Genomic DNA, 24,090 nt, shown 5'->3' on the forward strand with positions numbered 1-24,090 from the left:
CGGTAAGAGTGCAAAGTAATTCTGATGAGATTAACCGTTGATCTGTTGGGCCACCTTTTGAATAGTCCATTTGCCGATATTTTAGATGGATGGATGATCTTACCGTCCATTTTCTATGAGTTTTATCAGTTGAATGTGAACCGTTTCCCTAACCGGTTCCTTTACAGGCCACTAATCTAAAGGCTGCGGAACTACAATTCCATTGATTTTTGTGATGGGTGTTATCCACGTTATAGGCCGATATATCAACGGTCCCGATCATTATACATTCTTTCCTGCTGGTAAGGTACTGCATAGAACTTCTACGAAGCAGCCTACGTATTAGCAGTCGTCGGTACAATGCTCGACCCGAGAATATCTACATTCTACAGTAGCCTCGGGTTTTCGGTTAGCGCAAATGGGTCAATGTTTCAGTGATCCAAACGGTTGATATAGTGGGACCACTCTGGATGGCCCATGCAATAAAAATGCATGAAACGAGAAAAACGCCGGTGGACAGAAAATAGATGGCCGGGAAAAAAATAGAGCAAGGGTCCACAATCAGCCATGAGAGATGGCCAAAGACTCGATCAATGCAGTCTTCCTGCATGGGACGGACGCGGATTGCGTCCTAACCCCACCCGTCTCTAGACCCGAACGGGCAGTTCTGTGGGCGGGCCCACTGTGATGTATTTGTACATCCATGCTGTCTATCCCTGTACATCCAAGCCGTCCATCCCTTTTCTCCGGTCATTTTAAGGCATGAGCACAGAACGTAGGAAGACCAATCGCTCAAATGGACCCCATCACATATGACTCTTGTATTTAATACAGCTGTCATTTAATGCTGTGTGCATTTAATGCAACCAAGCATATTATTTGGTGTGGTCCACTTGAGCGTTGGATCTTACTCACTTTCGTGCTCAAGCCATAAAATGACCTGAGAAAAAGGATGGACGGCTTAGATGTACAAATACATCACGGCGGGCCCACCCATACAACTGCCCGTTCGGGGCTGGAGACGGGCGTAGGACGCAATCCGCGTCCGCATGGGACATGCCCGACAGTTACAAAATACAAACGGTTCGGACCATTATAATATGGGTCCCACCCGTACAAACTCAAAAACCCCGCTCCCTATTGTAGGGTTGATAATGATATTACCCAGTCGAGCATTGCCTCATACCACTCGGTCTGGTTGCCGGGTTCCGTTGCAACGGTCGTGGACTATATAATTTCGTGCAACTAGCCACGTGCGAGACCCACTTTGGTGTGTGTAGGGCATCCAATCCGTCCAGAAGGATCGTCCTGCCTTTAAAATGATATGACCCAAAAATCAGATGGATTAGATCCAATCATCAGGTGGCCCACACCATAGAGAAAATGAACGAACACACGCGATGATTGGATCGCCTGATTCTTGTGGCGTCCAATTTTGACGTTGATGATACTCTTCTTATACGGGTAGGATTCCGTACACATTCGACGGTGGGCCCAACACGTAATTAGTTGCACGGAGTTTTCTGCAGTGGAGGAACCCACCTCCCCTGGAAGAATAATAGTTGGTTTGGAATCTTCTACAAGGAAGAAACCCGGCAATCACCTCCGTGTCAACCCCGTGGTTGCAAAATGCAAAGAAGAGAGAGCTGTCATCCAAGAGCAACTCATACCCCAGGTTAAATATGTCATTTTATCACGAAAATTGGTTTGTTTGTAGTCGCGCATTTGGCCGGGCTCTGTGCGAGAGAGGATCTCGGAAAGGACTGCGACGCGTACGCACGCGGATGTCCTGACTTTGCGCTGACGGTACGTGAGACAAACATGCATCAGATCCACACCGTCCATCAGGTGGGCCGCCACATTTCCACCACGAATCCTAAAAGTTAGTCCAGCCAACCGCACCACAGGGAACAGTGTAAAATCATGCTGAAAACCTCTAAATTCCCGTGGTGTGGTCCACATGAGTCTTGAATGTCCTGATTTGGGAACTCATTCATACTGATGTGTGGGTTGGACAGCAAACACACACGCTACAATTTGGACGGTTTTAATGACCAGAATTGGGGAGCTCATTCATCCTGCTGTTGTACGTGTATTGGACAGCATATAAACACCGCACACGCAACTTGGACGCTTTCAATGATCGGACTTCCCATCTCAACTGTTTCGCGTGGTGTAGCCCACTGAGTGAACACTGCGAGGCAACTGATCTCACACACATCAGCAAAAATCACGGCCCGGTCTGCCTATCAAAGTCACCCAAGCATTTTCAATATCCGAACTCCCCAAGTCCAAGAACAATACTCGCCTTTATTCAGTCCCACACTGCTACTGGTGAAAGCTGATGGGAGTGTTGGACCTACTACCCCATGTGAGTCGCCTGATAAATGGTAAAATGGGTGGGTCCCATCATGTAAATGGCAGACTGCAGTAATAGGAAGCCCTGTGGACCACTAATCCCTACCTGATCTGGACGAAAAGCTTAAAATATATATTTGCTCCGCCTTTTAAGTTTTTCTAGCTCTCTGCCAAGAGGCGCCTCGCACATATTGAAGTGTCACACACGTGCGAGATCCAGGCCCTTCACGAGCCAGCGCCCATGGAACCACGAACGTCTCTCAGGAAAAATATATGGCGGGTCCCACCTGAAGTCCTCGGATGGCGGAAGGTCAGTGAGATCATAATCACAAAAACAAACCATGCTCCCTTCCAAAATACCCTCACAGATAAAATTAACAAAACTTTAATTTATTCTTATTCCCGTTCTTTCCAAAGACCAAATGGCAGACCATGGAGGAGCTACCATATGTTATTTTTATTCATCTTTCATGGCAATTTCATGCCTCCTCTTTTGTCCAACCTCCACAAGCAATGTTAGAAGAGCCTCACACACCTGAGAAGCATCCGCTTCACCTGGGTCGTCATTCAAGGATGAATACACCATCCATGCATGGTCCAATTTACGCTCTGGCCGGACCACAACGGACCCAGGGACCTCTGCATCCCGCCGTGTGACAAGCCCGTCGCTCTTCTCTCCATATCTGATCTGAAGTAGCTGTGCACATGCAGCCATCGCAGCCGCAAGAGGCATGACCACTGGGACTTTGGTGGGTTGTCCTGCGGCAAGGGGCGAAACTAGAGGGAGCTCTGCATGTGCCACGTGGGACAGGGTCGCAAGAACCGCAGGAGCAATGCTGGCCTCTGTGTGGAATGACACAACAGGCAATTCCTTAGGAATCTGGTGTTTGCTTAAGAACTCCTTCCTTCTCTCATAAGTTAGATCCTCTAGCGCCTGCATGTCGCCCTGTAACACATTGGAAAAGCTGGAATTGAGTTTCAGCAGGATTGTATACTCCAAATGGGAAAAGGTTTGAAATCTTCGAACTGGAAATAAGACCCCATGATAAGGGCCATGTACCCATTTCTCACATTTTTTGACATGTTTTGATGATCAGCCATGAATGACAGGGACGGCAGACTTGGATGCACAACCAAATTGAATTGCAATTGTTTGAATAAGGAAGTTGAAAATACTAGTTGTCTGGGCTTAAACCAAATGAGTAATCTCAATTTAACGTATGGTCTAAGGGCCTGTTTGGGTGCCACTTAAAAATGAGATTACTCATTTTTAGTAAGAATTAAAATTTATCTTGATAGCCAACAATCCTCATCTCTAATACATAGTTCTGTAACTAAAATAAGATGAACTCATTTCTTAATTGGCACCCAAACAGGCCCTAAGCATTTCGCTATCACCAGCATCGGTACAGAAACCTACCAAAAGGGAGGGGGGAACATAACCAAACATAAAAAAGAATACCTTGATCACTTTACATATCAGGATCTCCATGAGTTTCCGTAATTGAACATAGTCTCCAAGCTGCCCTCCCCGCAAGATATCCGAGGCAATTGGGCTACCTCCATACGGGCTCTGCAGTAATGCCAGCCCAGCAACCTTATCTTTCAAATCAGACCAGTACATGGACAAGGCAGCTGCAGCATCTACTCCGCCTTTACTGTGTCCAAGAACCATGATGCGTTTCCTGGAGCCCCAGTAGACTTCCTCGATGTATTCTTTTAATTCTCTGGCATTTTTCTCAACAGAAGCCTGAACGCTCAATATTAAAATATAGAAGAATCACATTAAGATGCAAAAGAAACAAAACAATAACCAGAGCACACACCTCGCTGTGAATCTTGGCAATATGACAGGCCAGGCCCATCTTCGAGAAAAACGTTTTTGTACTAACAAAATAAAGTGGGCCATGGTTGCTAAAAAGACCTGCCAGCAAAGAAAAAAAAAAAAACAAGGAGTTTCATCATAACTACTTGAATAACCAATCAAAAAATGTCAAGTTGCTTAGGACTTGCTAAGACTAAAAATTGCCCTACCTGGAACCAATAGATACACCATCGAATTTGGTAACTTGTGCTCACCATTCCTGAATAGAAGAAGAAGAAGCCAGAGTTACAGACCAATGCTCAATTGAGTTAAATTGCAATGGATTAATTCAGAGGGAAAAGACCAAAGTGAGATGGCCCCACACTTCACAATAAGGCACTGGCCCTCAAAATAAGATTTCCTTTCTCATTAGAAACCAACAAAAGGAGATACACAGCCCAGATGCAACAGAATGTGCACAGAATTGCAGTAAGGATCAGGACAACTCTTATGGATTATAATGGTGGCACCTCCAGTTTGGTCATTTCCTTCTATATTGATTGGATTATTGCAATTCATTCCAGTCAAGCCTCCAAACAGACCCCAGAAAAATAAACTGCATAACAATGTTAGGCAGATGAGTGCGGAAATAATCCCTTTACTTATTTGCACGAGGTTGAATCGTGACGCAGTCATACCTTACGCTGTCAAGTAATTCAGTGAATCTTTGAGTACCATCCTCAACAGGAGCTGAAGCACCTTGTAGCCAGCCTATATCCCGTGCTGATCCGAGGACGGTCTTACGGGCCCGAGAAATCAGGCTGTGGATCAGTACACAGAAGACACAATTTTACAGAAGTTATCAATGACAAGTACTCTTTCCACTGAAAGAATGTGTGTGTGTGTTTCGTGTGCATCCTACACTTGGGAAGCCCTCCAAAAAGCATGAACAAACATGTCAAAGCACCAATATATGAAAAGATTGACTCGAAAATGCATATTTTAAACAAAACAAGCAAAATATGGGGATGGGTCCTTACTCTTGCTCCAGTGGTAGACTCTCAAGAGTTTCAACACCCGGTCAAGGGTTCAAATTATGATGTGCAAGATTTTCAGGCTTTAGATCACACTAGTTCAGAAATAATTACACAAAATTCCACATCCCACACAAAAGTTCAAACACTCAATCAGGGGAAATCTTATGCGGATCCCGGCCTGCACATGTTAAGGCTGGATCAATCAAAATTATAGACCAAACAAGAAGCAAAAGAAGGTAAATTCATCCATACATACACAGAAATAATTCCCCCAATCCAAGGGATTCAGAAATTTCAATTCAGAGAACCCTAAGGTTAAAGAAATGACATAAATTTGGGGATTTGAATAATTTAGGGTTAGGTTTAGGGATTTTGGGTGAAAGATGAGTAAAAGACAGGAGAGAGATGAACCAGAGAAGTACCGCACGTGTGAACAATAGCAATGGCCCAGACACACGTGCATGTGATTCCAGCCGCACGTGTGTGGGGCCCACTATTCAAAAAAAGGCCAGCTTGGTCCTAGTTGGCCAAGGGTGGACTCCAAAACCCCCCAAATTTCAGTTCGATTCGATGCACGGTTTGTGCGTAGTGTTCCGCCGAAGTTTCAGCCCTCCTACAGGACCAGATTTTATCTACTATAGAAAGAAAAACGACTGCAATAGATGATGGATTTGAAGCGTAGATGATTGTAGAAGGAGAAATATGGATGGAAGAAGGTGGGGGCGAATCGGGATAAGTGTGACTTCGCACTACAGTAATTAGCCCTTCGAAGAAGAGAGGGCTGCTAACTATCGGGTCAAATACTCCTAAAACAATAATAAGCAAAACTCAAAGTACTAGATTAATTAGAATAGTGGGCCATAATCATGAGAACCCATAGTGGGATTCACATAACTATCGGGCCCACTCCAATGAACCAAAACATAGTCCTCTAATTAGGAGGCCCTCCCTGGACGTTGTCATCGATCCAAATCGATGGTGGGGACCTCCTTCTCCTTATGTATGTGCATAGGGGGGCATGCATATGCGTGTGATGTCCCCATCTGAGTGCTCATAGGTGGTGAAATTCCACTACGCCATTAGTGTGTGGGGGGGTGTGTGTGTGTGTGTAAAAAAAAAAAAGCAAAATATGTGGAAGGAAAATTTGCTACAGTTATCAATTTGACATGCAAGGCAAAGCCTACGTTTTTATTTTATTTTTTTTTGAAGGATCTCGATATATATATTAAAGGAAAAGGAGCTACAGAGGAAGTGGGGCCGCTGAGGAAGTGAACCACCTACGCTCCAAGAAAAAAAAAGATTACAACCCTTTAGATTATCTACATTAGCAGCCTGCTCTATAATCAACTGCTTTGCTCTACGCATTGAGAGCTCCACCGAGTTGGAGTCATTCCTGAAACATCTTCCGTTTCTTTCTTCCCATACAGACCACCAGACAGTTAGGAGAGCTATTCTCCAAATCGGTGTCCTTTGCTTGCCTAGGCAAAGCCTACGTTACTACTCAAAACTACAAAACTACCATTGTATAGCTTAATTTATGAGAACTGCCTGTGACATGTGTCTGACACAGATAGCATGAAAAATCTAGGTACATTCTAGTAAAAAATGACATAACATGATATTTTCCCTAGTTGAAGAGGTATACCATGTACTGTGCTAACAGACAATATCTACCATGCGCATCAAATCAGGCCATGCAAAGTTCAGCTGGTTGGAGTCAACCCAACCATACAGTTCCCGTGCATAGTCACTTTCTCACCCATAAAACATTGAATGAGAATCAAGGTGTCCCGCATCGGTATCGGTTGGCGTAACGGTGCCCTCCGAAACCGATACGGATACGAGAGCGTAACGGCGCAAATTAATTTTTTTGCCAAAAAGATATGAAAAAATATGGATTACATTCGGAATATTCTAAGCATTCCAAATATGCATTCATTAATAAATTGGAACATATTTATGGTGGTGTAACGGTCCACTCTTTGGTGAGAAGTTGTATCGAACTGTCTGATTAATTTTTTAACCAGGTAACTTGAATTTGACTACAAAATTCATATATTTAATTTTCTAAATATGTAATTTATATACTTAACAACTTGATATCATTTCTCCCAATAGTTCTTTAAAAAAATGAAATTAAATTCAGGTAGATGGCGTTTCCAATTTGGGGGCTGACTTGGAGGACCAATCTATTCTCCAAATTAGCCTCAAATTCATACCATTTATTGTCATTATCCCACTTATAAATTGGTGGACATTTATTGGATAGTGAATCATAATTTAAAAAAAATTAAAAAAAAAAATCGAAAGGCCCTATTTTAAAAAATAAAAGTCCACAAATTAACAATTAAAACTATTCAAACAATTTGATTTTGGCATTGTGAGTTAGCAATTGCAGTCAATAATTTAATTGCCAAATTTTAAGTTAATATATATCTCGTGTACAATTTTTTAAGGCTTGAATTAGGAGGGACTCGGATTGTAAAGTGCAGCACACGTGTCAAAGTTTTTTGGGCCCCACCCGTGATGAATGTGTTATATCCACACCGTCCATCCATTTTGCCAAATAATTTTAGGGCATGAGCCCAAAAATGAGGCACATCCAAAGCTCAGGTGGACTGCACCATAAGAAACAACAATAATTAAACATTCACCATTAAAAATTTATTGGGGGCTAGAAAAGTTTTAGATCAAGCTGACATGTGTGTTTTCCCTTCGTCCACATTAGTGTGACCCAATTAATAGGTTAGATTGAAAATAAACATTATAGTGGACCTTACGAAATTTTTAATGGTGAGCATTCTATAACTACTATTTCCTATGGTGTGGTCCACCTGAGATTTGGATATTACTAATTTTTTGGATCTTGACCTAAAATGACGTGGCAAAATGGATGGACAATATGGATAAAATATATACATCATGGTGGGGCCCACTCGGGTCTGATCAAATTGGATGGAAAATAAACGTTACCGTGCGCCCTACGAATTGTTTAACCATGAAAATCATCATCTCCACTGCTATTTTTGGTGTGGTCCAGATGATCTCTGGATATAATTCATTTTTTGGGTGGTGCTGTAAAATGATCTCTGAAAATAGATGAACGGTGTAGATGTAATAAATACATCACTGTGGAGCCCATATAACTTTGATCTCCTTTGAACCGTTCGTACAACTCGGAGCTCAAGGAGTGTCAGCACTCGTCTTTGCGTGACACGTACCTACAGTAGCTAGCTGCTGCAAATTAAAAAAAAAAATGGAGAGAGAGGGAAACCGAAAAGAAAAAAAGAGGGAAAGAAGAGAAGAAAAAAGAGGGAAAGGGGGAAAGAAGAGATTGAGAGAGAGAGAGAGAGAGAGAGAGAGAGAGAGGAAGAAGAAGAAGAAGAACAGGAAGAAGCTGCAGCCGCAACCGCAGCTGCCCGAGAAGAAGAAGAAGAAGAAGAAAAGAAAGGAAAAAAGGTAAGGTTTTTTTTTTTCCAAGGCCCGTAACAGCCGTTACGGGTCCGTAACGACCGTTATGGAATTCCGTAACGGCCGTTTCGACCCCGTATCGCGTAATGGGTCCCACCGTTACCTAACCGATTTAAGATACCTTGAGAATGTGTATTGTTTTATTCCATTCATTGCTGAAGGTCAAATATGGTGGCTCTGCCATGCCAAAGGCTAGCTAATTCTGGAGTGTCTGCCTATTAAAATCAAATGTGTCCAATTCATTTAAGAATCATATATGACAAGCTAGCACGTATGTACCGGCAGCTATTTTCACTTTACATACAGGCTTTCTTCATCAAGCATGACACCAATATTTGGCAATTGTTGATCAAAACCAGAAACACAACCATGCTAATATCTCTTGCAACCTTTATAGGGAAACAGTGTGTTGCACAAGCTCTTATCCAGTTTTAATCTAAGTAGCAATTTGTACCTTTGAAATATAGAAGATCCATTTTGGACATTATGAGTGGATTCCGCCTGTTCGTTTGTACTTTGGGATGAGTCTCCTGTTGAGCTCTTTGCTCCCCTGTCATGCATGGGTGGGGCAATGCAGGTTGCAGCAGGAGGTTCAAGGGATGTGAAAAAGCTCCCAAATGTAGACTGAGGATTGTTAGAAGGCAATCCCTTGGTATGTCTGGGTGATAATGCCACTAATTCCTGTGCATTCATGCTATGATCTTCAGCTTCCTCTGTAGTAAAAAACATGAATCCAGCACAAAATTATTCCAATTTCAAGCATCATATTTCCATTCCCAATCTACAAAATGGTGTACCACATGAAATGCATTAGAAGAGCTATATGATGGATTCTATATGAAACAATATATCATATCTAAGAATATATATATATATATATATATATATATATATATATATAGGGAAATGGTTCTATGCGGTTGACCTCATGGGAACTTCCCATGAGGTCAAGCTGTGTGGGCCCCACCATGATGTGTGTCAAACATTAACACCACATATATATGGGAAATGGTTCTATGCGGTCTACCTCATGGGAACTTCCCATGAGGTCGAGCTGTGTGGGCCCACCGTGATGTGTGTCAAACATCTACCCCGTTAGTCAGATGCACCATTCCATGGGGGGCCTCGGTCTTAAAAATCAAGTCAATCCATGATTTTTGTGGGCCACACCACATACAAAAGTTGAGAGGGGTTACCCCCCCATTAAAACATTCATAATCATTTGTTGGGCCCACCGAGATGTGGTTCACAAATCCAGCCCATCAATTATGTGTGTCCCACTTGGATGAGGGGTCAGACCAAGTTTCAAACGCATCCAAATTTCAGGTGGGCCCCACCAAGTGCTTTTATATGTTTTAGGCATGTCTTCACATGATTTTAGATGTACGGCCCACCTGAGTTCTGTATACGGCTGATTTTTGGAATATCCCATAATTTAAAGGGGACCCATCAAATGCACAGAGTTGATGTTCGACATAAATCACGGTGGGGCCCACACAACTCGACCTCATAGGAAGTTCCCATGAGCTCGACCGCATAGAAACTTTTCCCTATATATATATATATAAAACCATGGCATGAGGGCATTGGAAACTTACTGTCAAAGCTCATCATGCAGTTACATGAGAAGAGATGATCAAATTTATACCTAAACTATCAATATTGATGTGATAATTCCTTCAGTAAAAATGAAGAAAAAATCGAGAAAAATGGCGTGCCATTAGAAGAGAACTGCAAGCTGTGCAGACCAACAAGAAGTTGAAGAATAGGAGTATGAGCAAGGTATGGCATGGCCAAATACGAGGGTACAGTTTCACTGCCTATTAGATTTGCTGCTTCAATTGAGGTTAAGGCAAGAAATGGGAGAAGTCTGTTTTGGAATAATAAACTATGTAATGTATAACCTTCTGTTGTAAGTTCTTGAATTTGTAGAAAGAGGTAAAAAATCTTTTCTTATAATGTTAAAACTATTGGGAATATATAGGGAAGCAGAATGGGTCACTCTAACTTGCAAGGAGCCTCTTGATTGTGGAGGAAAACAGAACTACATTGATTCAAGAAGTCATTTTCAAACAGAGAATAATGGTTAAAGTGTCTCCAATTTGGACTCACGGTGCATCTAGTCTCTTTTTGTGTTGTACCATGAGCAAGGATGGTTACAAAGCTTGTTTTCGTGTTATTAATTTCCTTTCATACATTGTTGTTGCCCTTCAAAAAGATTTCATACATTGTTGCTAGTTATTTGGCTGCAGATTGCCTACAGCCACTCACCTTTAGTGAATTCTAAGTTTTGATTTTTTATGGTGAGTCAAAACAAGGACTCATGCGATGCGTGTTGCACATGGTAGGGTGAACTATCCATCAAGTCGATTCATCCATTTGGCCCTAGTAAACATTATTTATGTTTCAAAAATCAAAATCAAATATACCAGACAATCATATCCTTGGTTTTTTCCTTTGATCATCCAATATTAATATTCAAAATCAGGTGGATAAGAATTCCTAATAGTTGTAATTTTTCATACATTTGACATCCGTGCTATGAGGATCCAATATATTGATTGACCTTATTGATACAAAAGCATGCCACGTGCACCACTTGAGGACAGCTCTACATTCCAATTCCAAAGGTAATGCAGGGGCATTTTTATATCGGGCTCGAGTGGGGTTGCCTGTGGGATGCAGAGGCACACTCGGGGTGGGCAGCCCGTGTGAGGCGATACCCATATGATTTAGGGCCCACGAGGGGGGTTTAATTGAGGTCTTAACCCATGAGATGTGGGGCCAGGGCTATGAGATAAAGGAATTGATTCGCCATGCTCTAACAATTCGAGCTTTTAGAGCAAGTAGTTAATTGTCATGCATCAAATTGGTATCAGGGCGGGGAGGTCTCGTGTTTGAGACTCCTCACCGGGGGTGATTAATGCAAGGGCATTTTCACACCAAGCTCGAGTGGGGTTTCCTGTGAGATGCAAGGGCACACGTGAGGCGGGCGTCCCGTGTGAGGCGGGCGGCCCGTGTGAGGTGGGCGGCCCGTGTGAAGCGGGCGGCTCGTGTGAAGTAGTACCCATGTGATTTGGGGCCCACGAGGGGGTTTCAGCTGAGGTCCTAACCCATGAGATGTGGGGCCTGGGCTATGAGATAAAGGGATTGATTCATTATGCTCTAACAGTTCAAGCTTTTAGAGCAAGTGGTTAATTGTCATGCATCAAATGGTCTACGCATCATATCCCCCTATCAGTTTTCAGTAACAAGAAATTGATAATCTGGCCACATAAGATGCTTGATATGCATGGACTTAGACATGGCATATATTAACTCGAGCTAAAAAGACTCAACTGTGGAACAAACTGTTGCTAAGGTCCAATAATCAGATTGGTTGAATAATCCTAACCTCTGATTCATAGAAACTTATCTGTTTAAATAATACCATTGAATACATTTTGTGACGGTTTTATTTGATTGTTGGTATGCCACATAAGCAATTTCTAAATAATTTTCAAGTGCTTGTGCATCAACCATCACACTGCCACAGTATCAAACTTCTTTTCTGGGAACTCCCGAAGGTGGTTGCAACACTCTTCTCTCTTTATATCCAAGTTTGAGTCTGATCCCTCTGCAGCTGTTGTAGAATAAGTTTATTCTACAACTACGTGCGTGGTTCCCACTGTAATATAAGGCCCACAGCCACTCCGTCCATAAGGTGAGCTCCTTCAGGTTCACCCCAAATAAAAAAGATTAGACCGATCCAAAACAAAAGTGGGTCACAACATAAGGAGTAGTTGCGATGGGGATGCCTATATCATTAAAACCTCCAATGTTGCGCACGGGCCCCACCATTCTTATTTTTTTTGTACATTTCATCCAGTCACTAATAATATGTGCCCCACTAGGATGAACGGAGACCTAAAAATTCAAGCATTCAAAAACTCAAGTGGGCGAGATTTTACATGGTGTGGCCCACCTAAATTTGGAAGAAAATGAGGGGCTCACATGATGGACAAAGTAGATGTCATGCACACATCATGGTGGACCCCACACATAGTTGTAGAATAAGCTTATATTCAGCAAATGTTGCATCCAACTTCAAGTTAAATCCATGGAAAGACAAAGGGGAGGTCATAGGCAGGATTTCACTTCTTGTATTAGGTTGGAGGATATGAAGATGAAAAGGACAGGGAAAAAAGTTGGACTAGAATCAGATCCAAGGTGGCCATGTGATAACTCCACTTACAATATCTTTCCCAACTCAGCATAAACTCTCTTAACAAAGAAATATTTGAGTAATTTGTAATAGAAGATTTAGAAGGTTTCAAACTCATCCACTTGAAAAGAGAATTCATAAAGCATGGGACGAATAAGGTTTCAAGGATATCTCACTACATTTAGAAAGCATGGCATATCAACAAAAACAGTATCATACAAAAAATAATAATGATAATCACAACAGAGAGCAATGGAAAAACCAATATATAGACTTTGGAAAAGGAAGTCCACCAACAAAATTGGAGAAGCAGCGACCCAAGTATGAAGTTGTCTGTGAAATATAAGTAGCAGCTTCATTGAGAGCTGGAACAGATGGAAAAATCTGAGGGATAAGCCCCTCATTTCCCAAACGATCATCATGAACCTGACAAAGAGCAACTGTTAGAAGTTGGAAGATATCATTGCAACTAACCATATATTTCAAAATAATATCCATCCATTACTAAAATTGAAAACAAAGGAGCATGGAACAAACAAATTACTTTTTCATAAATAACAACCTCATTGCCATAAAAAAAAAAATAATAAATAAATAAATAAAAACCAATCAAGAAATAGAGATGTTCAGTCTCCATCAATATCGTAGCCTTCATCCAACTATTTGGGGCCAACTTTACAAATCCCGTTTCATCAATAATTCCTAAGGTCCGATACCTAGGTGACAGAAAACCCCTTCGAATATGTTCACACCACCTTGATCCAAGTCCTTCAGGTCTTCATCTCATCCTTTTTTAGGACCTTCAACCCTAATCGATGTTCCTCTCAGCTAGAGCCATCTACTGCGTGTGACCAAACCATCTGAATCCATTATTTCATCATATTATCTCTCATTCCAAGAACTCCTAGACTGCTTGGGATGAGCTCATTCTTAATTCCATCCTCCCTAGTATTCCATACATTCATCTCAACATATTCATCTTTGCAACACCAAATCTCTATTCATGTTGCTTTCTAGCCACCCGACATTCTGCCCTATATAGCATAGCTAGTCAAATAGTTGTCATATAAAATTTCCCTTAAATTATATAGACATACAATGGTCACATAACATCGCGTAGGCACATCCACACTACATCTACCCCAATTCTAACTCTAATGGAAACACCCTCATCAAGCTCTCCATCCTTCTTTTCTTTTCTTCTTTTCTTCTTTTTTTTTTTTTTCAAATAATAAGCCAAGATGTGGAATGGTTTCTCCGTTTCTTCTGATACTCGTTTGCTCTCAAGGTGTGGAATTGTTTTTAACCAACTTCAATGGGTCATGCCAAGTTCAGTTGGTAGTTTCGGGTTTCCTGATGGCTTGGCACGGCGTGTAGAGGTAGGGAAGTAGGTGAGGCAATTTGGCAGTTGCGCTTGTTGGCAGGCCTTTGGGTGATTTGGGAAGAGAGGAATGAGAGATGTTTTCGAAATGCAAGCCACAATATCGGGTGATAATGAGGGCGATGGGTTTTGTTGTTGAATGGAATTTGTGTATTGATGGGAAGAATGACTGTACTTCTCATTTGCAATTTGTAATTTGTGCCACCTCAGCACTTCTCTAATAAAAGTATCGTTACTTTAAATAATAATAATAAGCTAAGAGTAATTAAAGTTTCATTCCAAATATTATCTTCTTTTTCTTTCCTTTTTTTTTCTTTTTCTTTTCTTTTCTTCTTCTTCCTCTCTCTCTCTTTTTTGTTGTTTTCATGGGTGAATATTATGTCTTAGTTTTGATCATTTTTAAGAACTTGGACTCTAAAGCTTTCCTCCAAATCTCCCATTTAGCATTTGCCCTCCCTAGTTCCATCCACCAACACAACCTCATTCACAAACAACCTACACCAAGGATTCATTAATGCAAGGGCATTTTCACACTGGGCTCGAGTGGGGTGGCATGTGGGATGTAGGGGCACACTCAGGGTAGGCGGCCCGTGTGAGGCGGGTGGCTCGTGTGAAGCGGGCCCCATCCATATGAGGTGGAACCTATGTGATGTGAGACCCACAAGGGGGGTTCGGCCGAGGACCTAACCCGCGAGATGTGGGGCCTGGGCTATGAGATAAAGGGATTGATTCACCATACTCTATCAGTTCGAGTTTTTAGAGCAAGTGGTTAGTCGTTTTGCATCATTCATGTTACAATCAATCCTTCAAAAATGATCAAGATCATACTCCATTCCCAACCAACTAAGTGATCTAGCCCACCTAACCATCCAATTGAAAATGAGGCCTATTCAACTACCTAGAGAAGATCAAGCCCATCCAACCAACCAGATTGAAGTTATGAACTACATCCAGAGCTCAAACTGATCTGAGGAAAGATTAGGACCTTATCAATGGCTCCCATGGATGTTATGAACCAAATCAGCGGTCAGTTTGGACTATGGATCCACGGACCCAATTGGATGGCTCATCTAGTGGACTGATTGGCCTATGGGGCCCACAGGTTCAAGCAGATATTAAGGGTTTTAGCATACACCCCGCATGCGGTTGTTAATACAAGTGCGTTCAAGTTTAATAAGTTCCCATCCTTATTTACAAGTCTATAAGACCAACTTGAGACAATTTATGGAAGGAAAGAATTCAAACCAATAAGCTTCAAGGCTTATCTTATTTATCTTATTTAACTTTGAATAGGAGTTTGAAAAGCCATATATACATATCCATATGCATCGACTAATGGAATGAAATGGTTCTGATGTTTTGGATAAAGAGTGTTTTCTTTTACTGTTTCTTGAGATCAGGAAAAATAACTAGGGAGAAACCCTATGGGAAGATATTTCCATAGACTTGCATGGTGAGACTCTTTTCAACTTATATTTTTTTATTTTTCTTGCTACATTGGAGATCGAAATTTGTTGCAGCATATAGAGGTAGAAACTGATCTTCTACTGGGTTTGGTATGTACACTTAAGCTCAAGCAAGTCAAAAAAAGGTAAGTGCCTAATGCTGACCCATGATGAAGACCCACCACTATTGGAAATTCATTTGTCTCACTGCAACCACTTTCATTCTTGTAACAACACCTACGTACATGCCTTTAGCGATGTGCGTATATCCTCTCAAGAGTCCCTTCTCTAGATTTGTAAAAGCCTTGCATAGATGCTTCCTTGTCTCTTTATGTTTTCATCAATTGTCCAAGTAGGAAAATAACATCCTTTGTTGATCTCTCAAACATGAAGCCAAATTCTTTTTTTATTTTTTTGAAAGGTAGCATGAAGCCAAATTCAGCTTATGATATCCTTGTTTCTAGTCTTAGTATTTGCTCCTTCGCCCTCTACCAAAACTTCATAGCTTAACTCATAATTTTGATCCTTCAATAGCTGAATAGCTGTTGTAACTTTGCGCATCTACTTTGTTCATATCCCTTCTTTTGTGAAGGATCACCAAATCCATTGACCTCAGAAAAGACGTGGGCGCAAGTCTCTACGGAGTTCTAATTTCTAAATGTCCAAAATTTAATCAATCATTCATGCTAATCTGCAAGGAACCAATGTTTTGTTGTTTTGTTTTTTGTTTTTTTTTTTTTTTTTTTTGGTATATATGTTCATGCTATAAAATTGAATGCTACCAACTACCTACATTGTTAGCTTGATGGAGTTTGAAAGTGGTTCTACCATCTTGCCACCTTTTCTCTTTTATGATACCACCAGCTGTAACCATTAACTGCTTTCTATTTTAATTTTTAAACCAAATTCAACAATCAAACAAGCTCAACAAAAATTGGCCTATGCATTCAGCAATGAGTGTGCACATACATGCACATGTGCCCCCCACCAATGGAAAATACTTTGCAATTGATAAATATTCGAGAATGCAAAAGGGGAAACACTGAAGGTATAAGCAACGGGAATCAATAAACTATTGAACATAATATGCACAGAACAACAGAGCCTAATATACCCTCCTTGCACCTCTTTCAATGTGACACTAGCAGTTTAAAACCAAATCCAAGAAAAAATGTGCACTCAATACACAGGAAAGAAACCTTTTTTAAGAGTATAACTGTAAGTAGCACTATTAATGTTCTGATCCTTACCACCAAAGGGGAGGTTGATTCTCCCTTGGCTGAAGATCCATCCTCCATGGTTGCAACAAATCCTAAAAAGCATAAGCAAAGAAGTGATTAGTTAAAAATGAACGGAACTATGCTCAAAAGTAAGAGAGTTGGACAATGATGCCATTGAATGTACCATTTATAGATGATGTAATAAATGACTGTGAAACAAGTAGATGAAATGTTACGACTTCCAAGGTAAACAAATAACAGAAAAGTACAACCACAATTGTTGCTGCCTCGAAAAACACCACCATCAAAAGCTGAAATATATAACAATGATGGCAGTGACGCATTGCAAACAAAACTATCATACATTCGAGCACAACCACCAAGCATGCATGAACTGGTAAGAAAAAACAAAAGAAACATATTTGAGAGCACAGAGATAGTTTGGAGAATATATTTTTACCTAGACAAGCTATTACACAAGATCTTGATGAGTATATTGTCTTCTTTTCTTTTTTTTTTGGGGGGGGGGGGGGGGGGAAGTAATCAGTTTATCATTCAAAAGGCCAAAGCGATCAAAATTAACTACAACGCCGCCAAAGGGGCAGATAAAAGAGGACACCCAGCAAGGCCCTTTATATTTGAGGCCCACTGAATTATATCTAATTTAGCCCTGTCAAAACCTTTTGAGACCGACCCATTCTGGTTTTGGAAGCACCGGTTATTCTCTCTCCCTATAAGGCCCAAAACACAACCAATAAAACCAATCTCCAAAAACCTCCATTTCTTCCCAATCCCACACCCATGCCAGGCCAAGAAAAGGCCCTGTACGATACACGGCATCACCCACAACACAATGAGCTTTGCCAAGAACCTCACCCACATCTCACTAGTGAAAGGACAATGCATAAAGAGATGGTGAATCGATTCCTTGCTTTGCATACACACTAAACAAATATTAGTTATCATTATCTTCCTTTTCTAAAGATTGCCAATCGTCAGTACCTTTTTTCTACCTACCAACCATGCCAGAGCCACTACTTTAAGGGAAGCCCCAAAGTGCCAAACAAAAGAGGTTTGCCCTTTGCACCCTCAAAGGAAATCCCATGAATCATCCTATAAAATGAATTAACTGAAAACCACCCAAACTTGTCGATATTCCATTTCAACTCGTCCTTGATGCCTAAATCGAGATGAATGCCTTGGAGCCGCTCTAATGGACCAATTGGCTCTTCCTCTCCCCCTTCTGATAGGTTCCATCGACATGGAGGAGACCACACCACCATGTTACCTAAAACTGAATAGCATCGAGTAATGGGAATGTTCACTTCCGGAGATAATCTAGCAACCCTCAGAGACTCATTGCAGAGAGACCTCTCACCATTCCAAACATCCTCCCAAAACCGAATCCTCTCTCCGTCCACTACAGAGAATCCAGGCCCTTCCTTGAATTTTCTCCTCAACCTAATAAACGACTTCCATAATGCTAAGGCCCTGTAAAGAGATGAGTCTTTTGTCCACCACTCTCCCACTTTAATTCCATACTTCCTAGTTATCACCTCTCCCCACAACCAACCCTCTTCTATATCCAATCTCCATAACCATTTCCCTAACGGTGCCTCGTTCATGGACTCCAACTTTTTTTATGCCTATGCCCCTTTCCCGTGTGGCTTGCAAACCTTGTCCTGCTTCATTAGATGGAACTTGTATTTCTCCTCTACTCCATACCATAGGAAATATCACCTTAGCTTCTCCAACCTATCTAAAATATCCTTCGGGCATATGAACAATGACGTGGAAGTAAAGAGGAAGATTCTTTACTTAACGTTAGCGTACCTCCCATAGAGAGATGCTAACATTTCCACCTTGACATCTTCCTCTCAACTCTTTCAACCACCTTATCTCACAAATGCTTTGCCATCTTGCCGATGCATAAAGGAAGACCAAGGTACATTGAAGGAAATGACCCAGCCTTATAGCTAAATACCCTGCAAGCTCCTCCACTTCTTCTTCTTCTTCTTCTTTTGAGATACCAACCCCCAAAATCTCGCTTTCGACAATATTCACCTTCAAGCCTGACACCACCCCAAAGCACCTAATTATCTTCCTCGGATTGTCCACCTCGGTCTTTTTTACATCACAAAAAAGGATGGTATCATCGGAAAATTGGAGATGAGAGACTTAGAACGTTGTCTTACTCTTATCCACCTTAAACCCAATTCAAAGGCCTGCCACTAGCCCTTCTCCAACAACTTGCTTAACACTCTCGCTAGTCGCTACCACTGGAAATAAGAAGGGTGACAATGGATCCCCCTTCCAGAGCCCCTCTTAAAACCTTGAAGAAGCCTTTAAGAGATCCATTTACCACCAAAATTTAGCCGACCAAATACTTTTTTAAACCCACCTTCTCCATCTCTCTTCACAAGTGCACAACCCATCCGACGGAGCATGTATTCTTAGAAATCTCAGTCCATGTGCTCGTACGCTTTTTTGATATCTAGCTTACAAACTATACATTTTTTACATTCCCAATGGCAATCATTGATGCCTTCATGCGCAATTAGGACACTATCCAAAATCTGTCTTCCATCAACAACAACACTTTGAATGCTAGAAATGACAAACGCAAGCACCGAGGGGAATCTTGAAGCTGAATTTTCAATAAAATCTTGCAAGGTCCTTCAATTAGACTGATAGGCCTAAAGTCCTTTAGGCACTCAACACCTTCTTTCTTGAGAGCCATGAACAATGCACCTAGGTCTCCCAAAAGGCGCCCATTATCGAAGAACTCAACTATGAACGCTATCAAATCTCATTTCACCACATCCCAAAACACTTAGAAAAGCTAAGGGGAAACCTCCGGCCCAGGCATCCATTGCCACCTTAATTTCCTTATAGACCAGTCTTTCTAGAGCAACAACTTCATCTTTAAGAATAGTATTAATTGGAAAATTATCAAGCCTCGACCAACCCACCTTTCGCCCGAGAGGAGGATCTTATGGTACTAGACTACCGCATCACACACCTTGGATTTTTCTTCCACCCTAACCCCATACACCAATACACTATGAATCTTGTTGTTTCTAGTCCTGGCGCTACCGATTCCGTGGAAATTTTCCATGTTCTTGTCTCCCTCCTTCAGCAACGTGGCTCTCGATCATTGTTGTCATTTAATTTCCTGTTCCTCCACCTGAATTTGTATTCCATCAAAAGCTTCTCCTTCAAGGTCCTCTCTTCCTCCAATAACTCCACACCCTCTTCCTTCACATCTAAACTTTGAATGCCACAAAGAATTTCTTCTAGTTCCACTTCCCTTTGCACTAGCACCTCCTCCTTCAAATGGTTAATCTTCCCCTTAAGTCTGAGTTTCCGGAATAGGGTAAAACCTGCACATCCCTCAACTAAGAAACACAACCACTAGTCCTTCAATGAATCTGAGAATCCCATCACCTCTAACCATGACGGTTCAAATATGAACAGTTGTAAACCCCAATCATTCTCATCAACTTCCAATAGAATCGGGCAATGGTCAGAAGTAGGCCTAGAGAGGCCTCTCTGCTGCACCAGCAAAAACTTCACCTACTATATTGAGACCAAAAATTGTTCTAGCCTAGACATAATATTCCTTTCTTGCCCATTAGACCAAGTAAATTTAACATCTGCAATCGAGATGTCCGCAATATCATTCCTATTAACCCAATCCGAAAATTCCCTCATAACTCGAGTTATGTGGCCACCATTTGATTTCTCAAACAAGAACCTAACGACTCTAAAATTGCCTCCCAAACACAAAGGTAGCCCCACTTGCAATGAACTGAATCTAGTTTAACCCACAATTGACCACGCAAACATGGAGAATTCAGGTCATACACTGTTGTGAAGACCCATCCTATCTGAAACCCAAAGCCAAGTCCCTCAACAACATGAAGGCAAAAAAGTAATTGTACCACCAATCTTCCTTTGCCTAAACATTGTTGTCCCAAATCACCACTGTACCTCCCGTAAAGTCCACTGCATCGAGAGACACCCAATCCTTCGGCACATGTCATCACTTTTTATTTAGCTAAAATGACCAAAATAAATGTTATTGAACAAACATATCCCCATGTCCTTCTAGCTATGTTGATGATACTAACATCACGCACGTGCGCACACATGCACCTACATATGGACACACCCACACATGCACGCACGCACCCATGCACGTGCGCACACATGCACACATATTCAATGACCAAAGGAATCCGAACCATTAAGTGAAAGAAAGAGATGCAAACTTGCATTGAACATATTAAACAGAATTGTAAAAAGATTGAACAATCACATTGAAAAGGTTATGTAGCATTTTTTAGCAACCCCATAACTATTCTCCACGATTCAACACATTCCATTAATTTTTGGGCTAGACTAATATGTGCGCTTTCCGCCATTTCTTAATTGGCAGCGACTCATCAGTGTGTGCCACAATGTACTGAATTTGCATGAAATCCCTCAATGGTTAGACGATCCATCTCCATCACCCATCCACCACACACATGACATGCATGCATGTCAATCAGGTCATCCAAATTGCCAGCACCATCTGGTTGGATCAATCCTAGTGTCACACTGATCAAAGGTTCCTAACCATTAAAATTGACAGCCATAAAACAGATGATTAAAAATAAGCCATCAGCACTCCAAATTCAACAGCTGACATCAGATTGTTAAGATATTCCGACCACAGCATTTTTGGTATACGATCCAACCGCAATGGTGCTCAATCCCTGTTGGTCTGGATGAATTATATGTATGCGCTGATAAAAGCGTCTCAGGAAGAGATCTACTGTTTCCACTCACAGAAATACTGAAACAACGGACGGGAAAGCATACAACCCTTCATACAAATCACAATTGATGCAAATTAATCGATGAAACCCTAATCGAATTGATATAACAGAAATCTAAACTTCAACATGCAAGCACCCATCCAGGATTCATGGCAGCGATGAATTCGGATTTTTCAGATGAAATTCTTCGGAAACCCTAAATGAAAAGAGTTGCTGTAGCCCTTACCTAAAGAAATCGGATTGCAAGTCAGATATCTGAACAAAAACGTCTAGAATGGAATTGGAGAGAGAGAGAGAGAGAGAGAGAGAGAGATTGCGTGCCGCGTGCGTAACCGACGTATAGAGAGAATCGGGTTTTAACTACCGGTATTTTGCGAGAAATGAGGGGATGGCGCGCTGGCACCACACGTGCCCCCGTTGTTACCCGTGTGAAGGGTGTGTGTGACATCGGTCGAAGGAGACTCCCATCATCTGGAAAGACCCTTGCCACATAAGAAAATTCCCCGTCCAACTCGGGCATTAGTATCAATGTGCCTGCCCGATTTTTAAAGTAGATATAAATCCCGAGGAGCCGAGCCGATTAACGTTCCGGATTATGAGCATCTATGCCAATACCGGACATTTAGGGCGCTTTCAGTTATGATGTACGGCTGCAAATAGTGTTCGTCACGCGGGAGATGAAGCGTGCTACGCCAACGGCAGATTGCGTACTGAGTAACTCAGTACGCTCTGTGGGGCCCACCATGATTTATTTATTTTATCCACTCTGTCCATCCATTTTACAAGATAATTTTAAGGCGTGACCCCAAAAATGAAGCATATCAAAAGCTTAATTTGACCACATCAGCTTGAATTGAACACCTACCATTGAAATTTTCTTGGGGGCAATAGAAGATTTAGATCAAGCTGATATTTGTGTTTTCCTGTGTGATATTAGGAACAGGTTGGATGATAAATAAACATTACCATTGGCTTAGGAAAATTTCAAAGGTAGAAATCATTATTCTCATTGTTTCACGTGGTCTGGTCCAATCGAGTTTTTGACATGCTTCAATTTTAAGCTCAAATACTAAAATGATTCGCAAAGATAGATGGAGAGCGTGGATAAACCACATACATTCACTGTAGGCGTACTGAGTAACTCAGCATGCAATCGGATTTGGCAGACTGGGCTGCTGCTAGATATAACGGACAGTGGCTCCAAGGTACACCGTGATCGTGGTGTACAGCCATCCACCGTTTGAGGGTGCAGGCTAGGCAGATCCAAGGTTCAAGTGGACCATACAGTGGTGTTAAACACCCACCGTTGAAAATTTTTGAGACCAAAGAAGTTTTGGATCAAGCTTATATTTGCGTTTTCCCTTCATCAAAGTCTATATAATCTCACGAAGAGGTTGGATGTCAATTAACCGTTATAGTAGGCCTTAGGAAGGTTTACTTAAGCTTTTGAATCTGCCTTACCCTACAACGATAAGGCAAGATGGATGGACGGTGTGTGATGCAGAAGGCCTCTGACCGTTCCTTATATAGCCAGGGACAGGCCAGGTGGTAACCAATCGGGTTCTCTTGATATGTGACGTGTTTTTCGGGTTCTCTTGATATGTGACGTGTTTTTCGGTCGGATATGAGTGTTTTAGTGATCGAAACCATGTTTATATGATGGGAACCATGTTGGGCTGGGGATGCCCTTTGATCATTTAGCTCTTTCCATTTAAATAAGCAGCATCTTTTTAGCCGTTGTTTTGTGGGCCATTGATCTATTGTTTAGCATCTTCAAACCTTAAGAGATTTTAACATCAGCTGCAAATCTCGCTGAAACAATGATTTGGATCACGGAACATTATCCTTGGACAAACGGCCCTGATTCATCACACTGCAACGTATTGTGACCGTTGGTAACCAGATCCGGGCCATGCACCTGTCCTACACTGTCTGATCTGGGGTTGGCTATCAATAGAACCTCATGACGTGCATGGCCCTGGCCTGAATAGATTTATATAATTAATACCCTAATTAATTATATGCTTATTCAAGAGTATAATAATCCCCGTTTGCTAAATCTGAAGTCTAAAGGCTGAATCTAAAGTCCGAAGCCTGAATCTAAAATCTAAAGCCATCTTAAATCTAAAAAAAACTTGTTCAATAATTATGGCTGAAGTCTAAAAATTAAGTACTGAATCTAAAACAAACTAATAATTAATTTATAATAATTAATTACAAATTAATACTTTTTACTTCCTATAACTATATTTAAAAACAATAAAATCCAATTACCATGTCACTGGATGAGGTTATTGTACGACAGTTAACATTTTAGTCAAACACAATGTATGCAATATGTATGTCATCTAATTGTCCAGTGGTA

At 41.4% G+C, this 24,090-nt stretch overlaps 1 protein-coding gene across 1 annotated transcript; it reads right to left on the reverse strand.

Moving 5' to 3' along the window:
* Positions 1 to 2,660: 2,660 nt before the first annotated feature.
* On the reverse strand, positions 2,661 to 22,176 carry LOC131232273 (uncharacterized). Its single transcript, XM_058228511.1, has 9 exons — positions 22,090 to 22,176; positions 16,930 to 16,991; positions 13,147 to 13,279; positions 9,104 to 9,362; positions 4,840 to 4,962; positions 4,372 to 4,421; positions 4,164 to 4,261; positions 3,800 to 4,087; positions 2,661 to 3,283 (listed from the first exon to the last, which is right to left on the reverse strand). Exons 2-9 carry the CDS (start codon positions 16,975 to 16,977, stop codon positions 2,795 to 2,797), a joined length of 1,488 nt encoding a protein of 495 aa, XP_058084494.1. The 5' UTR covers positions 16,978 to 16,991; positions 22,090 to 22,176; the 3' UTR covers positions 2,661 to 2,794.
* Positions 22,177 to 24,090: the final 1,914 nt, after the last annotated feature.

Source organism: Magnolia sinica, chromosome 18, assembly GCF_029962835.1.
Source record: "Magnolia sinica isolate HGM2019 chromosome 18, MsV1, whole genome shotgun sequence".
Taxonomy (NCBI): domain Eukaryota; kingdom Viridiplantae; phylum Streptophyta; class Magnoliopsida; order Magnoliales; family Magnoliaceae; genus Magnolia; species Magnolia sinica.

What these genes read in the sequence shown, in the direction of transcription:
- LOC131232273 (XM_058228511.1), bottom strand. Translation starts at nt 16,977, where the DNA reads ATGGAGGATGGATCTTCAGCCAAGGGAGAATCAACCTCCCCTTTGGTG. An exon ending in CTGCTTCTCCAATTTTGTTG is followed by an intron (nt 9,363 to 13,146) that starts GTGGACTTCCTT and finishes TTTTTACTACAG; the next exon opens with AGGAAGCTGAAGATCATAGC. An exon ending in TTGCCAAGATTCACAGCGAG is followed by an intron (nt 4,088 to 4,163) that starts GTGTGTGCTCTG and finishes TTGAGCGTTCAG; the next exon opens with GCTTCTGTTGAGAAAAATGC.